General features: G+C 36.9%; 1 protein-coding gene and 2 long non-coding RNA genes across 3 annotated transcripts in view; 2 read left to right on the top strand and 1 right to left on the bottom strand.

Moving 5' to 3' along the window:
- LOC139150187 (uncharacterized) overlaps positions 1 to 3500 on the top strand; it is a 4592-nt gene extending 1092 nt beyond the window's left edge. Inside the window, exon 2 of the long non-coding RNA XR_011556203.1 lies at positions 2392 to 3500. This is a non-coding gene — a long non-coding RNA (uncharacterized lncRNA). The remainder of the gene's footprint in view (positions 1 to 2391) is intronic.
- LOC139150186 (uncharacterized) overlaps positions 1 to 9603 on the top strand; it is a 10898-nt gene extending 1295 nt beyond the window's left edge. Inside the window, exon 2 of the long non-coding RNA XR_011556202.1 lies at positions 6640 to 9603. This is a non-coding gene — a long non-coding RNA (uncharacterized lncRNA). The remainder of the gene's footprint in view (positions 1 to 6639) is intronic.
- A 111-nt stretch (positions 9604 to 9714) lies between these two features.
- On the bottom strand, positions 9715 to 19376 carry LOC139150184 (nucleolar and spindle-associated protein 1-like). Its single transcript, XM_070722395.1, has 8 exons — positions 19173 to 19376; positions 17441 to 17969; positions 15594 to 15799; positions 15011 to 15073; positions 13251 to 13563; positions 12952 to 13041; positions 12476 to 12578; positions 9715 to 11383 (listed from the first exon to the last, which is right to left on the bottom strand). Exons 1-8 carry the CDS (start codon positions 19266 to 19268, stop codon positions 11299 to 11301), a joined length of 1485 nt encoding a protein of 494 aa, XP_070578496.1. The 5' UTR covers positions 19269 to 19376; the 3' UTR covers positions 9715 to 11298.
- Between the last annotated feature and the right edge of the window lie 1287 nt (positions 19377 to 20663).

The following is a 20663-nucleotide window of genomic DNA, read 5'->3' as shown; positions in this document are numbered from 1 at the left end:
AGAATTCTCTTTTGTTAAACAACTGTCGGAGGTGAATACTCTAAATTCGTGTCGGACTGAGACACCTGAAATAGGAAGGTGCTCAGAGGTCAAAAGATCAGCCTATTTTCCTCAAATTTTAATAGTATTTAAACTGGAATGCATTGTTTTTGTTCAAAACGTTCATATAAATTCAATGAGGGATAAATATGTATTCGATTGCAGTTTGAGTTGATCCGTCATCAAGCCAGGCACTCCCATAAAACGATAAATCTGCAGTTGTTTGTCAACTCTGTTCCCGCGTTTTCACGTGATAACTTCTCCTTAAACAATACGTCACAGCCTGAGTTGTCACACACTACTCATAGGGACACCCAGTTTAATACCAATGTTGGAACGCATCTTGACGCCTGCTGATCGACATTTTGATAGGTTTGGTTGTTTGTAAAGGGAATAAGTCGTGATGTTTATTATTTCTGAAGTGAGAGTAAAATAAACGTGCAGTGCTCAGGAAAATCAGAAAAATCAAAAATTAGGGTGTAAGGACGGTCCTTAACGTATCATAGTGTAGGGCTACCACTCTTGCCGAAATTTTCAATTTATATCGTCTGTCAATGTCATAGTTTTATGTCCTTGACCTGCTAAAGTGCTTTGCTAATAACACTATTTGCTCCAGGGACATACAATACAATATTTCTTGAGCCCTTTTAAGCTTGAGCAAATACATTGTAGTGTTTCCTCATTAAATGGAGAAAATGTGTACAGAACACGTACACGCATGGTTTTGTCCAGTTCAATCAATGCGTAGGAATTTGTAATGACAGCATAAATGTTTCATCATCATCATTATCATTCATGCATCTCCACTCATCCACTATGTTTTTCGAAACTGTGCTTCAGTATTTTTTTCTCAACCATGCAAATGTTTAATACTGCATCTTTTGGCTTTCTGTATATACCGTCTTCAGATATTTGCCTCTGAAAACGATTTAACTTTCATTGTCCAAACCATCTATTCTGAACTGTGGTCAGCACAGGAGGACTTGAGGAGCTGGTATCAGCTAGCTTCCCTATTCAACGGGAAATGAGTCTGACTTCTAATAATAGCTATGATAGGTGTGGTTTAGAAATTTACCAGGGTCATATATACAGAGTGATTTTGTTCATTGATATTTTGATCCCTACATAGGTAACTGCGAGCATTGAGCTTGTTGCTTTGGTATTAGAAACTTCAAAATTTATAGGAAACTATTGTGAAACTGACTGTCTTCTATAGTATTTTCATCACATATTACAGTAACACATTGTTAAATGCTATAAGGGTCAGTCATGCTATGACAGCAGTGAAATTTGATATGCTATGTAATTCATATTTCTGAAATTTGACAGGAAATAAAAATGAGTGATAAAGAATATATGTGGGGAGGCTATCTCGAGATAAAAGACTAAAATGCAGCTTCATTAGCAAGTGTCTACAGTTATGAGTCATAGACTTATGTGTTGTTCCTGAGTCTTAATGTCATTTCTGACTCAACCATGCATGAACATGCAGGTAAGAACATAAAAATCTGAACCCATCCAGCATAGCCCTACCCAAATGCTGATCGAACACTATATTGTTAGGCACCATGCAGACCTTACCCATCATGCACCAGTCAACCCTTCACACCTGAAACTGATTCCATACCAGTTTGTGCAGCAAGTCAGGAAGTGACACTGGGCCATCTCAGCACTAGATCTGACACTGCCAGCCGCCAAATTCCAGACACCCCATGTTAATATCAAGCACCTTTCCCAAGCGTTAGTCACAATCCAGAATATTCTTTGCGCAATTTGTGTATCACTGGCCTTGAAATTATCAAGAACCGCTGTCTAGAACCTCCCCTAAGATTTGGAGTACCATAGCAAAGCTGTGGAGAGCCTTTAGAAATGAAAAACCTGGAGGTCACCTGGAAAAACAGCCCCTGTCTATGATATAAATTGATTATAAGAATGGAACAAAATAGTTAACATCTTAGTTGTTTGAGTGTGAAATGTTTGTGCTATGTAGTAATTATCACAATATAATTTTTTATTTATAAGAATGACAGTTCTCTTCAAAGTGGCTAATAACCTGTGTAGTAAATACAGAAAACCGTGACAGCAACACAATAGGAATACTTTTTATGGTAAAGAAAGGTCAACTGATAATCGTTGAAGTATCTATGGTGATTATATACTGAGAAGTTAATTACATCATGATAATAAACATAGCTTTGTACATCACATGAATGTCAATTTAAATTGAGTGACATTAAATTGAGGCTAATATAATATTTTAATCATCATTACTACAATAAATGCAAAAGGAAATTTGTGGATCACTTGATTAAAATAAATTTGCTCATTGAAGACGCTTTCCATTTTTTTTAGGTGAATCAACCTTGCCATGGCTGGTAACTGTGGATGGCTGTGGGCAATTTTCTGGTTTTTTGCCTTGATCTTTGTCGGCTGGCCCATAGCCTTCATTTTAGACTGGTTCTACATCATCTTTCTGCCGTTTTCAGTCTGCATAGACTGTTGTAAGCAAGTGTGTGATGTGCTGCTCAAGGGTGTTCAGTTGCCGCTGCTCTGCGCAGAAAACATGGTCAGCCAGAAGTCTCTTTGTTAGCGGAATATTTTCCGTGTAGCCAAGGGTGACATTAGGTAACACCTGATGATTGCACAATGCCTCGTATAATTGTCGGTGCCCTCTGTGCAAACCCATCAGCAAACTCTGGTATTTTATGTCTTTGAAGGGTTGCCTGGATTTGAAGGAAAAGAGGGAAAATTTTACAAGCAAATGGTGTGCGTAGACATGGATCATTCTGAAGGAAACTCTTATCGGATCACTACTGCTATGTCTGCAATTTTCAAAGAAGAAAATTTGTGCAATATGTATTTAATGTAGAATATGCTATTTCTAATATATTTATATTATTATATATATTGTGGTGTAATATTTGTTATCAGAATGTACTATTTCAAATATATATATATATATATATATATATATATATATATATATATATATATATATATATATATATATATATATATTGCTGCTGGTATTAAAGGGACTATGATTCAAGAGTTTAACAAAATATATATACTTTTACAACAGTGAAAATTTGTATTACGGTATTTCAGTGTATTGCATGTTACTCTCTTTCAACGAGATAATTTTGTTAGCTATATTTTATGGTCAATACAGCCATTATATTGTAGTTGTGTGGTTTTTTTTTTAATTCAATTTGGATAATTATTTAGGCCCTGATGGCAAGCTGTGTTTATTATTTTGCGTTATACATGAAAGGCTGGGACTAACAAGGCACTTAACAACACTTCCATTGTATGATTAATGACAATTAGATTTCAGTGTGTTGTTTTGTAATTTTTACTTTGTGAAAGCGTTGGGTATTCACTATTGTGTAATTTACCTTGTGTTTTGGCAGATAGATAAATGCATTAAAATGGCATTGTTCACTAACAATGTAAAATCATTTATGTTTATTCTGTGTTCCTTTTCATATGCTTTACAAAAATGTGTACTCCAATTGGATATTGGCTAGAGGTCACAAAAAGATACAAATGTATAATGCAATCAATCAATAAATAATTCCATCAAGTTTTCAGTGAAAAGCTTTAACCCTTTGAATGGCAAAGTAAATTTTTGCCAAAAGTTTGATAAAAAACTGTAGCTGATGAAATGTGATGTTTATTTGGTTACAAATTATCAAAAAAATTATAGAAAAATTCATTAAAATTTATAAAATGTTGCACTCAAATTTTTAGGGAAAAATTACAGCACTCAAAGAGTAAACCTGTGACCTTTGACACATGGGTGAAAGTTTGAGAGTGATCAATGATTATCTCTGACCTTTGACACTTGAGTGAAAGTTTGAGAGTGATTATTGCTGAAAAATAATACTTGGATCCATTGGCTATATTACAAAATTGTTGATACATTCACAAGACTTTCAAAACTTTTGGAAATAGAGGAGTGCTGAGGCTGTACATAAAAAATTGTGCTACTCTGATATCCTGACCTACCGTATTTTTTACCTGCTGAACCTAAACTTTTTAGAGCCAGGTAAACACGGAAGTAAAAAAAACAGAAACAAAAAACCCGCAAAATCACGCGTTCGTTACTTTGCATTTGATTTTTGCTTGAACAAGGATGTCTTTTATGTTTTGTTTCCTTTTGTATGTATGATACATATTTCTGGAAATGTTGTGGCCAGTGTTTGACCGCCCTGAACCCCTGAAAAATGCAAATTTAAAAATAAAAATATTTGGAAAAAAAATCCTGCTAACTATCTACCTACCCTATTTTATGAAACCATGTTATTGGAGCAGCACAATTTATTTTTTTTGGCCTAATATTGCATTCGCATCTGGTATTTTTTCGCTTCTGAGTCCAGAAGCTAGAATCAGGAATGTCCATCTGATATTGATGTGAACACTTTGTAGGATATGGTCGTGTCATCTGATCCATGGAATCCAATGTGTACAGACATCATTCGACCTACAGACTGAGCCATTGATATCTGAAATTCAACACCATGCACCATTTCAAAGGTCATTTGCCGGAATTGTCTCTGAGGCCGAGTCTGAATTGACTTCAACAGCGCTTGCGCTCTTTCAATAAAAGTGATGCGCATATATAATTCCCTTCCTTGAGAAGTGTCAGCAAAACATTCCTACCCGGAAGTGCCGGTGTAGTCTAGTAACCAAAGTGAGGGATGGTCCTGTGCAATTGAAATTCCTCAGTCTAAACATACGGGTCAATGTCAACATGATTTACTTGTGTGGCAATCACTTCAACCACATGTCCAGTGACTCACCATTGCATGTACATAATGCTGGAGTGGCAGGTAATATCAATGAAAGTCACCTTTCTGGCAGGAGTATAATTTGTCTGGAACCTCATAGTTTAGGTTCAGTACCCTAAATTTAGGCAACAGACATGATCTTTACTGACTTCCAATCAATTGTGAAATGAATGCTTCCTTGTGAGCGAGATTTACAACACTTTGACCTTTGAACTTTGAAAACTTTGAGTGCTTCACTGAGTGTGATTTCTGCAGATGGTGGTGCAATACAGCTTATTTATGGGCCTCACTTTGGAATTCAAATCTCACCTTGATAAAATATATGAAACCACAAAAGTCAAAGGAACTTCTGCTATCACTAGCCTGGGATAAGAAAATGCTAGATCCAACTTCAACTTTATGAAAATGACTGATTATAGGACGACCCTATGAGGTAGCATGACTAGTTGATTCACCACATCACACTAATCAGTGAAATGGGAGAACCAAATGGGAGAGGGTTTTTGGAGAAATAATAAGATAATCACTCCAAGCTGGTTGACTGCTATAGGATTGCACACATTTTATATATGCTCTGTTAAATTTTGTCTACTGAAATGGTCTGTTTATATGCCCGTGAATATGAATAATAATATTAACAATAATCAATCACAAAATAAAATGGAGCACTTTGGGCCAAGTTGAGATACTTTTTTCTGAAAATATCTCCGGATTTACCAATATTTTACAGCGGGTGTGACAGTGCGTCGCGTATTGCTCAGTTCTGGGGCCCAGTTGTTGTTCGCTCCGAAAATGTTTGCAAATTTTGACGGGTTTCTCCAGTTCGATGATAATATAACGGAATTAACAGACTTTGCTCTGACCATTAACGTTTATTTATGGGTGCGGGCTCGAGGAAGCCTTGCCCGTTAATTTTTGGCTTTCCTCTCGCCCTTGCCCATAAATAAACGGTAATGGTCAGCGCGTCGCCCATTATTTCTATAATGACACTCAACATGAAACCAACCAATAGTTCTATTTTCATTGCAATCAGTTTTAATAACGTTTGTGAAATATAAACTCAAAATACTTTTGTGAATTTGTCGCCAGTTTTCATGGGACAGCGCCCTCAGTATCATGCAGTAATAGAAATCATAATGATGCCAAATGACCATAAAGACCTGTATGTGCCACTTGGAGATTTCCTTTAATTTTTTGAGTGTCTTTAAAATAGCTGGATGTTGTTTATGAAGATCATACTACTCAAAATGTGTGTTTCTTGTCACAAAGAAACTTGAGTGACAACAAATATTGAGAAATGAGCTTTTAGGTTGTGTGTCTTTCAATGTACCCTTTTCTCTCAAAACACATTTTCTGAAAATTCATTTCTTTACTATCTGCATCCAAATTAACAATGTTGAAACTCTGATACTGCTTATTGAATACTAGTTGCTTGTTCAGGTTATAAGCTCAAGTCTCAGATCTTGAAAAACTGAACTGGAGTATAGTGGAAGAGTACTAGTTGCAAATTGCCAAAAGTTAAAGAAAATGATTGCAAATCCACATCCACAATGTGAAAGGGCATCAGCGAATATTATTTTGAAATATTTTATATCACATAGGAAAACATCTTTAAATACAAGCAGTTGAAATGTAACTTCCTGTGTTTCATCAAACTGTATGTATGTATATTGATGGTCTTAATAATCTCAGTGGAATTTATATCAGGTACAGTCAAAATCTGTGCCTTTGTTCATAGATGTCATACTACAAAAAATCTAACATGTCCCAGTACTACATTTTAATATTTTTTCATATTTGGTTTCAGAAAAATACTGAAATCTGCTGCCAGGCTAATAAATTCCAAGATGGCAAATTGTGGCTGGCTATGGAGTATCCTTTGGTTCCTCCTCCTCATCATAATTGGATGGCCGATTGGTATAATCTGTGGCATCTTCTACGCTTTCTTCTGTGCCTTCCCACCATGCTGTGCGGGATGTCAGGACTTGTGCAATTTCCTACACAGAGGTCTAGATCTTCCCAATACCTGTTCTGCAAATATGGTAGGGCAGAGGTCAGGATGCTAAGAGAGCGCCCCCAGTGGTCAGCTGCAGAATACTGAAATATGTGTCATCCAACTTTTCACAGTCTTCTTCTTCAAAGACTTTGTGTGTTGAGATGCCAAGAGCTGATCTGCTGTAGTTCAATGTGGAGAGCTTTCATCAAAACATTTTGTAGGTGTAAACATAGTCAGCAAAATTTAGATTGTCATCTAGTCAACTGTATTTTTAGAGGCTGAGGTTTTCACAAGATGTAATGTACACCTAAGCTCTGTAAAAGTTCCTTCAAGTACCCTGAGCTATATTTTTACCTAAGCAGTTTTCATGTCTTTCAATTTCCTATAACATCATTATCAAATGTAAGATTTTCTTTCAGGATATCTCTGGTGCACAATATCTTTTTTGTGTGTGTCAGACATTGTGTTACCTTGAAGAAATACAAACTAACTCCATCATGAATAATAATTTCATCAAGCTTTACCCATCAATCCAGATGTACCATTTATTACATGCCTTGTATATCGAACGTCGCGCGCTCCATAGGATTCAATGGTAACTCGCCGATGACGTCGCAGGCCGCATAGTCATCACTGGACTGAAAGTGAACTTTAACTATTTTCAACTTGAAAACTTGTGGATGTAAAAGTCTTATAATTTCATGTTTTGCACAGAAAATCCAATTTTTGGAAAATTTCGCATAAAAATATTGATAAACCGTATAACAGTAGTTTAAATATATCAATGCGCCATTCGATGATGAAAATTGTTCTATTTGTAACCGTTTTTCATCTAAAATTAAAATAAAGAATTTGACTATAATTTGCCAATAAACATAAATATTTTTGAGTAAGAGAGGCATGTATAAAACATTATTGCCCAAACAAGGGACTATGTACCCTCGGGGCAGGAGACCATTTGCCCTCCTTACGTCGGGCAAATGGTCACCTACCCTCGGGCACATAGGCCCATGTTTGGGCCATAATATATAAAATAGTACAAATAGACCCTCCAGAAAGAAATATGACACACCTGTTCTTCTACCTGTATAAATAAAAAGTCGTTTTCCATTGAATTTTGACTTTGTTTAAACAATTTACTTTTTTATCTCATCAGGCCCATGCCTCTTGAAAAAGGTACTTAAACATACCACATATAATGCATATAATGCATAACTTTACAGAAACATGCTAGCAATTTCAAGTTTCCTAAGAAATGTTTTCCTTTTCACTAAAGTAAGTTACAAATTGAATTATATCTAATGGTGCCAATCTTTATTGCATTTTATAACTTATAAATGATAACAAATCTTTCAATCCTAGAATTCCTAGCCAGAGCTGCTTGTATTTTTTAAGAATTTTTTGATCACAAAAGTGGATTATTATTTTAGATAAGTACAAGTATATAGCACATGTATTTTGCATCAATTTAATTAGATTTTCTTCTAAAGAAACTGATAAAAAAAGTGAAAATATTACTAGCAGCAAGTTAAGAGACAATACAAGCAAATGTTTAACATTGGAAGTTAAGGTTTAACATGAAAATGTATTTGTAATTTTTTTTTGTAATGAAATTGTAACTTTTGCCAAATGTTTGTTTTGATATGGTCTTCACCATATTTCATTACTACTTGGAACTCTCAACTGCCAAATCAGATATTTTCAGTATTGTTTTCACGATCACTTTACAGCCTACCAGTTTTTTAAAAGTCTGGACAAAACTTTTCCTGTCTTCCATGCTGATGAAATTTGTCATCAAAATTTCCATTTCTGAAAATTTATGAAATCTAAATGAGGAAGCAACTTGCCAGTGTATGCTAATCACTTCTTTAAAATCAATCAGCCCTTTCTTTTATTACCGGGTTTGACAAATCTAGCTTTCAACATACAGGTTTGCCGTGCAACAAGTGATGGAAGTACAAAATCAGTTGACTCAAAACAAATTTCTTCCCGGGATTGTCATCCAAGAAATTAATTATATGAAATGATCCTATAAGTCACATTTTCTTACATAGTTCTTTATCCACACCTAGGACTCTTTCCTGTTCTTAGCCCAGATATATGTTTTTGCAGTTGCTTAGAAAAATATACCAATTGCAATGTATAAACAATGTGCTGATGACAATGTTGATGGGGGAAGGGGGAGAGTAATGTAAAGTTGCATTAATGTGCCGAGGAACACTTAAAGAGATTCTTTGCTGGTCCTGTTACATGAGTTCCAGGTGTGGCCAATTGCTAAGTAAAGTAGTAGAGCATTCAAGATGTGGCTGATTGCCAAGAAATGTAGAAGAGCCAATGCTGTTGCTCTTCAAACAGTTTGATCAGATTAACACGTGGATAAATATAACTGCTTGTTGTATAACATGTAGACATGTCAACATTCATTTGTCACCAGCACTGTTATTCTTTCAAACTTTAGTTTGTTCAGGTTAACATCCAACTATTCTTCTGTACCTAAATGTAAAGCCATTATCCATTGCAGTTTTACATTAAATTTTGTTAACATTTTATGCAAGGCAGTTGAACTTAACCGGCATATTTCAGTTTTTATCGACTTTTGTTGTTTCTACCAATTTGTAAGTTTTGTCTCAATCAACTGATTCTCCACTGTGTCAAAGCATTCTTTTTACATTGTCTTCCATTCAGAAATTTGGTGCTGATTATTGTAACCATTCCCCCCTCCCCCCAAAATGTGCCAACATTTTAAACAATAAATATATCCAGATGATACACATATGTACCATGTTTCAGGGTGTGCTTGTATCTTTGCAAACAAAAATATGAATGATAAATAAGTCTAGCAATGTCTTTGGTTGACAAACAGAGAGAAAGCACAAGACAGTCAGCTTATTTTTTACATATGTCACTACAACTATTCTTTTACTTTAATAACAAGTAAAACAGTTGCATGATATGAAGGAGAAATTCATGTTTATGTTTGTTGGTATGAACGGATCCAGACACAGTTGAAATAATCAAGTAGAAATAAAACATTAAATGGATATAATACAATGAATAGTTAGTTCCTCTATCTCTACAAAGTTTATATACAATGAAAGAGTGAAATGATAGTCTCAAAAGTTTAACAGTCACTTTTCCTAACTTATGAAAGGTAGCTGATACAAATCAAGCAATGTCCCCTTCTATGTGTGTTGTTTGTCAGAAGACTTCACTCTGTTTTTGCTTGTAATTTCACTATATTACTGTAAAAGCCAGCTGCAAAATTCACAGCATTCACAGACCCAAGCACCACTGCTGGCCTGAACCAGAGTCACTATTTCTTGTCTTGATCATTAGACTATGGTAAAATCTACCATATGCTGAGCTTGCTAAAACAGTGTTTGTCAATGATATCATATATACCAAGTCTAAGTGGTGACTAATCTTTTTGCAACCAGCTATGATGCCAGTCTGGGCAAACAACAAATACCAGGGACTGCCAACAATCAGTCTAAACACAACATCTTCCATCAGTAATAAAAGTGTGCGTCTTATACAGATGACATATGAAATGTTGATGTGTTTTTTGATGATGACAATAAAATTGAAGTGTAAATTGAATACTGCAGGCCTGACATGGCTCTTCTCAGTTCAAACAGTTATTTGTCAGAGAGAATAGTTTGGAAATCACATACTATAAATACAGACTACCTTCATAGGAATACACTACACTCACAAAACAACCATTCACAAATTGGGTTTAGGTAGAATGTGCCTCGGAGACAGATATTCTGACTTTTAAAACTTTTACAATTGTTTTCTGATCTACCTCTTGTGAGGGCTTATTTTGAAGCCCTTGGAGTAAGAAAACTTCAGTTTTTCAAAAATCAAACATTTAATTTCTTTTCCACAGAGTTAACACAGGGATGACGGCCATTTTGAGTTTCAAATATAGCTAAATCCTGGGTCATTTGTTTTTCCAATACAAAAATTTTGCATGGTGACCGATGATCTTTATTCTTGATTTTGAAAGAGAGTGGTTGAAAGATTCCTTGAGGAAAGTTTCAGTAAAAGTTTAAGTCTTTCACTTTTGAGGCGCAGACTACCTTAAAAGCAGAATTCTCTTACAATCATAAGCATACACCACAGAGATTGTGTGGCGATTTTGTTTTCTCATCAAGCAGTATATGAATATCAAATTGATATGGTTTGGATTATTTACAAGATGAGAGGATAGCAAAACAGAAAATCACAATATCATGATATAAAATATTGAATACTAACACATCTTAGAAACACACTGGTGTCACTATTTCTGATAGGTGAGGCAAAAAGATGGAATGTCCATTTCATTGAAGTAAAAACTTGTTCATCCTTTGAAAAAACAAGCGCGCATTAAATAGTCTTAAGATGACAAACTACTGCCAATCAAACTGTCTGCTTCTAAAATATAAAAATTAAAACCAAACAAATTTATTTTCAGATACACATTTATGTCATTATTCCTCTTCTTGCCATCATGCTGTTGTTCTTTTTGCTCTGCCTCTGCCGATTGAAAGCAGTCCGCCTCTCATCCCTGTTGAAAAATATAAACATGAAAAAGGCAAGTCAGAAAATTGTACACAAGCTATGTCAGTTGTGTTTCTTCATTGTTGTAAAGAGGGATCAACAAAGCCTTTTCTATCAATAATCATACAATCAGGGTTCCCAGGTGTCTACCTGCTGGATTTCCTTTGTAGACACGATCATTTCTCCTGCAAGATCCGTAACAACATTTGATGCCGGTAAATGCTTCCTAACTCTCAGATCTTTGTGGAATGGATGTTCCGGTATTTGCTTGGATAAATCTCTTCTTTTGTGTCTTTTCCTGAGTGGGGCAGCTGCCAGAGTCACAGTGGCAGACATCTCAGCAATGTTGTTGCTAATCACACTGGCAGCTAGATAATGTTGTGTACCAATACATTTATTGTATCTGGATTGAGACTCCAGGATTACAACTATGCAACACCTGACATCCTGTGATTAATTGCCTGGATATTCATTCCATCAGTCATGACGGATGAAAAACATGCACCTAATCTTCAGCCTTCTCCCCTCCATCAATGCGGAATTTGATCTTGTCTCATTACTTTCGCAATGCAAAATTCATCTCAACGGTATTTTACAGCTTTTCTATAGTTTCTGCTTCATGTCAAAACATTCATAGCAGCTGCACAGTGACTCTACTCTTGATAGAGAGATGATATCAGTATGAAGACATCGTGCTGGTGTTGGAGTGTGTGAAAGGTGTTTTGTGAGCCTTGACTTCATTCAAAGTGTCAGAAATGCTGCGATGACTTATGATGAAACATTCCTCATAGGCCATTAGAAATGAACAACACAATGGAAAATGCAGATGTCACTTCATTAATCTACTACCACAAAGGACCTGTTCAATCTCATCATCACAACAATGAAATGCTCATTTTTAATGAAACATTACTGGTAATTGCTAACTTTATACTGTCAATATTGTTCTGTTCAGTGCAATCAGTCAACTTCTACCAATTAGGGAGAGATTCCTGACCGAGGCACATTTCACCTAGGCAGATCTGATCTCTCTCTAATGGCTACCACTTGTTGCCCTGCCATACATTTAGCATAAACTATGCAATAACTATATTCTCACCTGCTGGTTATCTTTGGTTTCTTGATTTGTTCCTTTGCTTTTGTCACTGACAGAGGTTTGTTTGTTTTCAGGTAGCTGCTTTCACAGAGTGGTTTGAGTTTACCTGCATAAGAGATATAAGTTTCCAATAGCTGTGTATTTACAATATTCAGTGTCAAAGTCAGGGTCAAGCACTGTGTAATTTAGCTGGATACAACATTTGGAGAGAATGTGAACGGTAACGTTTATCAAAAAAAGACTTGTAAATGTTCACAATGATGAAGGGAGGTTTCTTGAGTCCTCATATTGTGTATCCTTGTTAATGATCCTTTATTATTGATACATATAATTCTGCTGTCTCATTGCAAACTGGTACAAAGAAAGCTACCTGTGTCAAAACAGGCATTGTGTAGTGAGAGTAGGCAAATCAAGCAGTCCACATTTTGGAAAACCAAAAGATTCTGCTAGGGCTGGGGATGGCAATTAAAATGACCTACCTGTGTGGGGTCTGTAGCTCAGCGGTTTCTCCAGACTGGCCTTCAAGTCAAATACTTTCTTGGGATTTGGAGTCACGGGAGCCAGTCCACCTTGTGTTCAGAGTGAAATAAAATGAGATAAGGATTAAAAATCTAACTATTGCACTCTACTAACTTGTGGTTAACACCATGGCAAATAATGTGATTTAAACAATGCAGATTTTACACAGTTGAAATCACAATTTTTGGATCTATGTATTTTGACTACTTGCTGCACATGAAAAATGACATACGGAGACATGTACTGTCATACCACTTACCTCCAAATGATTTTCTTGTATCACCCAAAGATTTTCTCATGTTTTTATCAGGAACTGTAGATTTTCTGCTCTGTGATTTGGACAGAGTGCTCCCAAATGACTTCCTGCTGATAGCGTTGCCTGGTGTTTGTGTTTTACTCTGTGTGCCGGCAAGCAGTGGTGGAAGTATGGGTTTCTGTGGTGTCTTCAAAGCTGACTTGGTGAAGTCTGTCTTGATGCTTTTGATGTTGGTGACAGACGGCACGAATGGTTTTGGAGACTTCAGTCCAATGTCTGGAGTCTTGATTCGAACCACTGGTTTGGCGATCTTTGGCTACAAAGAAGGGAGTAAGTGGACATTGCGATCACATTGTCATGACAAGCCAATATTTGGATCATTTGCGATCATTTGCACCACAGCACGGAGACTGAAGTTTGTTTAAATGATATTAAAACTGTTCCAATTTGTTTTGGCGAAGTCGGTTCCAAAGCACTGCTCTGCAGTCATCATGAAAACTTTTTGAAAACATTGTTTAATTTATTTGAAATAAAACTTGTGAAGGACAAGGCAAGTGTGCAATGAACAATGATAGTATAAGTGATTCTGTGTTAGAATCAATATATGTATTGTATGTGAATGGTCTAATATCAGATGTGCATGCTATAGACCTCTGTGTGTTAAGGTGGCTGGAAAGGCTATTTTTGCACCAATTCTTTTCTCAGAGTTAATGTCAAGTTTCAAGTGTTAGAATCAAGATATTTAGTTCAAATTTTCAGGATAACTCCCTTAGTTAATACTTACTCCAAAAAATATGAAAATTGTATATTTGCAGCCATGATTTAGAAATATGACACCAGTAAATATTAAAATTTAATTTTTCATATTTTTTTTACATATTTGAATTTAATAATAATTGGATAGTATTAATATTACCAAATTAGTTATAAATATGTTGACACCATTTATTGTAAGATTTGTACGGCAGGATTTGTAAATACAATTTGTTTTTATGATTTTACATGGGTTTACATATCAAAGAATTATTAAAAATTCTTTCAAATTTCAAAATGTGATTTTCAAAAAGTATTTCAAATACAGGAAAATTGTGCCATAATATCTTATCTGTAACCTTGTTAATAGGCTGTAAAAATTCTATATCCATATCTCATTTCAAAGGTTGGATAAATTGGTATACAATTATGTAGGAAAACTGTTATTCTGTCAAAAATGTTGAAAACAAGCCATATTTGCACCCCTCTTTGAAGTCACAGAGCAGTTTTTTTGGTTACTCTCACTTTTGACACTTCTTTGACACTCAAAGAATTTAAAAATACATTTACAATAGCAGTCACTCACTCTGAATGCCAGCACCGCCTTGTCAAACTTTCCTGAAAAACAGCAAATAATGACTTTCCCTTTCAAACATTTTATTAAAAGCTAGGGGACCTCTACCATAGTTAATACACTAAGGACTCCCCAACTTCTTATTTGGTCAGTTTTTCAGAAGTTTCAACAGGCTATAACTCTGCAATGCCTTTGTGCCCAAATGTCTAGTTTTTTTTATTCCACAGAGAATGTTGACTACTTTTATATTTTAATAGTTTTATTGAAGTTTATAACTGATGCTCTAGCCTTTCCAACCACCTCTGTGTGTTAAGGACGAATGATAAAAAAGGTAATGAATTATCATAAGATTTGATTGTAGTGAAATATAAATTTGATGTCAACTATCCGTATTTTTGCACAACATGTATTTCCATGTGATTGGTTTAGTAATTACCTTAACAGCTGACTTTGGTGTCTTCAGCGTTTCAGCCACACTCTTTGCTTCATCTGCAATAGTCTGCAAAGGAAATAAAATGTAGATTTGCAGTTATAACGAGCTATTTAGGAACACATACACAATAAGGGACATTGTAGTAAAGCTAAAGAAACTATTTGATCTGAAAATTTGGCAAGAATTGTGATCAGCATTCTCAGTAGGGCACACATGTAGTTGTTGTTAGGGTTGCCAGATCAGTGTCAGAACAAACAGATAAAAAAATCAATATTCATTGCTCTACTGGGTCTACTTTCTCAATGTGTGCCCAATGCATTGAGTGAAACATTGCTACAGGTGTATGCAGTAAGTTGTCATTAGCTGAGCTATAGCAAAGATTGAACTATTCCTGAACCAGAAAATGACAGTGATGATAAACTACAAGGAATGTATAATATTGTGTCATTTGTTCTAATACGGAGGAGGCTTCCTGGCTATGTTATCCATGAATTTGTAGTTCTTTTAAAGAAAATCCCAATTTTGATTAAATTGACCATTTGTGTCCATAATGGCTAAGGTATCATTATCAAAGGAAAAGACTTGCCTTTGCCTTCTTGGCTGATGCACTCAAGGCTTCCATCCTCTTTCGTTTCCTCTCAAGATATGCATCAATGCCTTCCATCTTCTCAAACTGCTTCTGGTGAAGCTGAGCCCAGTCTTTGTTGCCCGGTGTGACTGGCTTCTTCTCCTGGTTCTTGGCAGCAAACGCTGCAAAACGTGGTATCTTGCCTCCACAGTGAGTCTGTGATTCTGAAATGATCCGGGGTACAAAATGTTGTAATGTTTATGGTCATCAGAAACTGCAAATACTGTAACACTGATATAAACCAGACTATGAAAAAAATGTCTCCTCTTCTTTCAAAACTATTTACATTGTAAATTGTGACAGGATAAAATAAACTCAGAGTAACACATATGAAAGGGAGTGAACAAATCTTCTGATCTGCTGCCTGGTACTTCCATTTCGTTTGCATAGATAGTAAATTTGTCATCCCACTGATTGATGAATATTAATGGAGTTATATGCCATCAAGAGTTTGTGTAAGACTACAGAGGCAGTGTAGGACCACTAAATTATATTCATTCTGGTGCTTGGAAACTTTTAAATCTAAACACTGATTCATACACTCTTGTATATCTCATTGAAAATTTGTTAGAGTCAAAATTACTTTTTCTGATTCAAAAACCAAGGTTTACAAGTACATATATGAATATATAAGTTAATGAAAATTACAAGTTACACTTCCCAGACTGAGATTTTGAAAAAAATGTCGCTGAAAGGTGATATTTAGTGTAACCTATCACAGAGCTACAAGACTTAGCGTCTTGCAAAAGTTTTGCCTCAACTATTTGGGAAAAGCACTGAGCAAAAGCACAGACGGTAACTGCCCTTGATGGCACGACTGTCCAAATTACTATTACCCTTTTCCTGCCAGACAGTATCACTTCCCCATCAGCCAAGTCAGTAAAAAGCGGTTTTGAGCCAAAACATAACGTATTTTCACCCACTTGGCTTGGTCTGTTATAACATCTTTGTCCAAAAAATCAAGTTAACAGTATTTTTGTTTTCAACAGCTTTCAAATGTACAGTATTTTAACCATCTTGACCTTGTTGTGAAAGATGGACTTGGCAGGAAAAGGGTTAAACAGCTCTGATCGTAATAAATTTTGGGTTGGTGTATCCATGATCTGCACAGATAGTTATAGCACAACTTTTGCATTAACAGTGTTGCCGCCAGGACGCGCCCTTGCGACAATGTCCCCAAAACGGAACCCGTTGTCCGGCACTCTTGCGTACTGCGGGTCACCTCGGGCGCACTCGTGAGTCGACTGTGATGGGTGTAGTCTACAAGTAATATCTGTTACTGACGATGATCTTTGTTTTGCATAATTATTTTGAGGCTTACACTTACATACTTTCGGAGCTAGCTATATGATTAAAAGTAATTAAAACGCTGCACTTGATATCATAATTTGCTTGACTGTAGTCCGTCTGAGCTCTGATTTGCAGCAGATATGGTATACTGCTTCAATTGCCTGAAATTCAAGCATAGCAACGCGGTCCCAGTAGCTTGAATTTTGTTCAGTGAAACTAATATGTTACGAAATAATGCAAAATTTAATTGACAACTGCTTGTTGTCCCCAAAAATTACAAAATGTCCCAAAAAAATAAATGGTAGTGGGACACAGTGTCCCCTGATCTAAAATTCCTGGCCGCAACATTGATTAACCTTAGTATTATGGTTCAATAATTAGCCTCACTGGCTTTTTATGTCCACAAAATAACTGTCTATGAATCTCTCAATTGATTCAAAACGTTTTCAGCGGGTGGCATGGATGAATTGCAAAATTTCATTTTGCAACATTTGAAAAATGTAATAATTTCTTACTTCTTTCCTGAACTTTCTTGTCAATTTCAGCCATGATTGAAGCTTTAAGTTTTAGGTCACTTTCGCTGGATCCCTCTTTTTCCTCTTCTTGTTTTCCTACGAGCGGCTTTACAGTTTGCTCTTTGGGGGACAGCCTTGGTGATGACCTCTTCGGACCGTTTTCAGATGACCTTCCATTGCTTTTCTTCTTCTTTGCAGGTGGTTCAACCTTGTTGCTGGCATCTGGGAGAGGTGATGACTTTGTTTTACTGGAGCTACTCCGCTTGCGTTTCTGAGCCGGCTTCTGTGCCTTGGGTGTCGTGATGGCATCTTCTGGTGCGATTTCATATGTGGATCTTTTAATTTTCTTTGTCTTTTTGCCAGATGAACTCTGTTTGACTTTATTTTCTTTGGGCTTGCTCACTGTTGGAGTGACTTTCCCCTCGGGAACGTTAGACTTTAGTTCCTCTTTGTTGTCTTCATCAGTACTGTTGTCAACACTCAGTTCCTTCATGAAGTGTTGTTTCAGAGATTCTATAAGTTGTACAGTCTGAAACAAAAGGTAGAACTCTAAAGGTCAGTCTGAAACTTGCATAAAATATCTTGATTGAAGAAAATCAAAATGATTTTACCGGTAAGGTGTGCATGCCATCTCTGTTATTGGTTATTTATAAAAACAATTTAAACAAACAGGTTTGCAATTTTGTTGAAACATACGTTGACTAATAACAACATCAATTTTCTTTACAATGTAAAAATGAAGTTAGTGTTCATTCTACTAGCAGGCTTTGGCCACGTCGTCAAGGCAGCGCAATATGCTATCGGATTTTGCTGCAGTTCCATAGTAGGGGAAACTTGTGGGTTTCAGAACTGCAGCAATGTCAGACTTAGCTGCAGTCCTGTACTTCGAGGTTTTGATTGGGTATAAGGGTCGGATGGCAAATCTGGTTTTGCCTTCCGACTCAAATACCAAGGCAAAACCTCGAGCAACAGTACTACAGCTATGCCGGACTGCCATGGCAAATATGTTCATCAAAGGAGACACTTTCAGTTTGGGAATCACTCATATGATCCGACAACAAAACATAGAGTGCTATTTGTGGGTCACCGGTGAATATTCACCTTGAAACCATAGACCCTATAAAAGAGGTCTGTGTTGGAACATCTACATGTATTTCCTCCACGGTAGGCAGGCGCTACACAGCCAACACGACAGAAAAAGCCGGCGATGATCAGAAGCAATTACGGGTGCCTTGTAATTACAACACTTCCTTATAATCTGCTTATAATATCTAGGGCTTCGTCGTATATGAATACTTGCATCTAGCATCGTCCGCTCGCACGGGTCCGTTACTAACTTACTTCACACTAACTATCGGAAGCATCCAGCTGCTCGGACAAGAGACCTTGGCAAGCGCAGATGGTAGAAATACTGCCCATGCATTGAATATACAGTAATGCCATTGAATTGGAAATGGGTCACGATCAACAACACAACGTACAGCTACTCGAAAATTGGAAATCGGAGAACTCGGCTTTCCCTTAGACGCAAAGTGCATCGGGAGTTTACTGTGCAGAAAAACTGAAAAAGCTCACATTCAAACGGTAGAATTTCCTAAAATGACCAAGTGTGGACAGTAAACTAAGAAGCATGCATATTATTACACAACTAGTAGTACAGCAATATAGTGTGGTATAGTGAGGTTCTATTTGCCATTTGGGCACTTCACGGAATTGTTTTGAAAACACATACCTTCATATTTGCCTTGATTCCTGCCTTTTTCGCCAGCTTTTGCAGCTCAGCCCGCTTCATCTTTTCAAGCTCTTCTATGTTTATTATGGACGTCATTTTCACATATGTTTACGTCACAAAAATGCATAAAAATGTGAGACTTTCTGAAAAGCCAGATGACGCTGCCGCATAAAGTACGGTACTATTATTTCAAATATGGCGCTGTTGAATGTGATTGGTCAGCATGAGAGAATGCATATTTTGATTGGGTAATGGTATCAAAGAAATTAGCATAAAGCAAAAAGAACGACAACATGCCCCCCACAACATGCACAAGGGACCTGTGTGTCTCTCAGCTATTTGTTGATGTCTCGTTGCGTTTCACACTGGTTTCACGATTTGCCTGTGACATTCGCTTTCATAGCGTCACATGAATACCATTGACGAGGATGCTTGAATAATGTTTGGAAATTAACGGAAGTCTTACAACATCTTGCATATTCTGGGTTCAGTGAAGCATCGGAGCACAGTCGTTTGGAGAGCTATTCAGCGCTGGGACTATTCGCCCCATAGACGAGTGTACAGAAGCGAGAATTCTGTACACTCGTCTATGGGGCGAATAGTCCCAGCGCTGAATAGCTCTCCAAACGACTGTGCCGCCACCACGCTGCATGGGACACAGCATCGTATGCAGGCCCATGCGGTTTTCAGATTTAGGGGTGGACCATTTTATATCCTGGGGGGGGGATCTGGAAGATTTTTGCGGGGCATTATTTTTTTTCCACATGTTCCACTGGATGTTTTTTGGGTTTTTTTCCTTGTGAATCCTGGCAATTTTTTTTTGCATTCTTCCTTCAAAGAATTTTTTTTAACGCAGCGATATTAAACACCTATTGCCTGGTTATGAGGGCCATAGCGCCCGTCTATTACCCCGAGGGGCCGTGTGTTACCAGAAACACATCGCTATTCCCCGAGGCCGCAGGCCGAGGGTATAGCGATGTGTTTCTGGTAACACACGGCCACGAGGGGTAATAGACGGGCGCTACAGCCCGAATAAAGACCAGGCTATAGGTGTTTTATAACACACCACATGCTCATGTTGTAGGCCTATTGTTAAAGTTTTTAATGTGTTTTGATATTTTGTACCGCAACAATCCATTGTCAAGTTTACTTGGCGATGTTTCCACAGCGGTTTCAGTTGTACCGTATGTACGTGGTACCACTTTCTTTCAAAAAATTTTCAAAGCATACCTAGCGACATCCTTAGTTGCGCTTCAATCTTTTCCATCGATGAGCTGTTCAAGTTCCTGCGCAGTTGGAATGTTGGAAAATGTTTGAAAATCTGTTTTAGAGAATGTGTCGTAACCTATCCCGGACGCACATCACGTTCTAGTCACCCGCCATTGTTACAAAGCTGCAGACGATACTACGGTCACGTGACCGGGTACTTTCCCAAATGTGGTCAAAACTATTTCCCTAGGGAAATAGCTTTTCAAAAAATACCCTCTGACG

Source organism: Ptychodera flava, chromosome 14 (genome assembly GCF_041260155.1).
Source record: "Ptychodera flava strain L36383 chromosome 14, AS_Pfla_20210202, whole genome shotgun sequence".
Lineage (NCBI taxonomy): Eukaryota > Metazoa > Hemichordata > Enteropneusta > Ptychoderidae > Ptychodera > Ptychodera flava.
The sequence above is the reverse complement of the archived record's forward strand: the minus strand, read 5'-3'. Positions and strand labels throughout refer to the sequence as shown.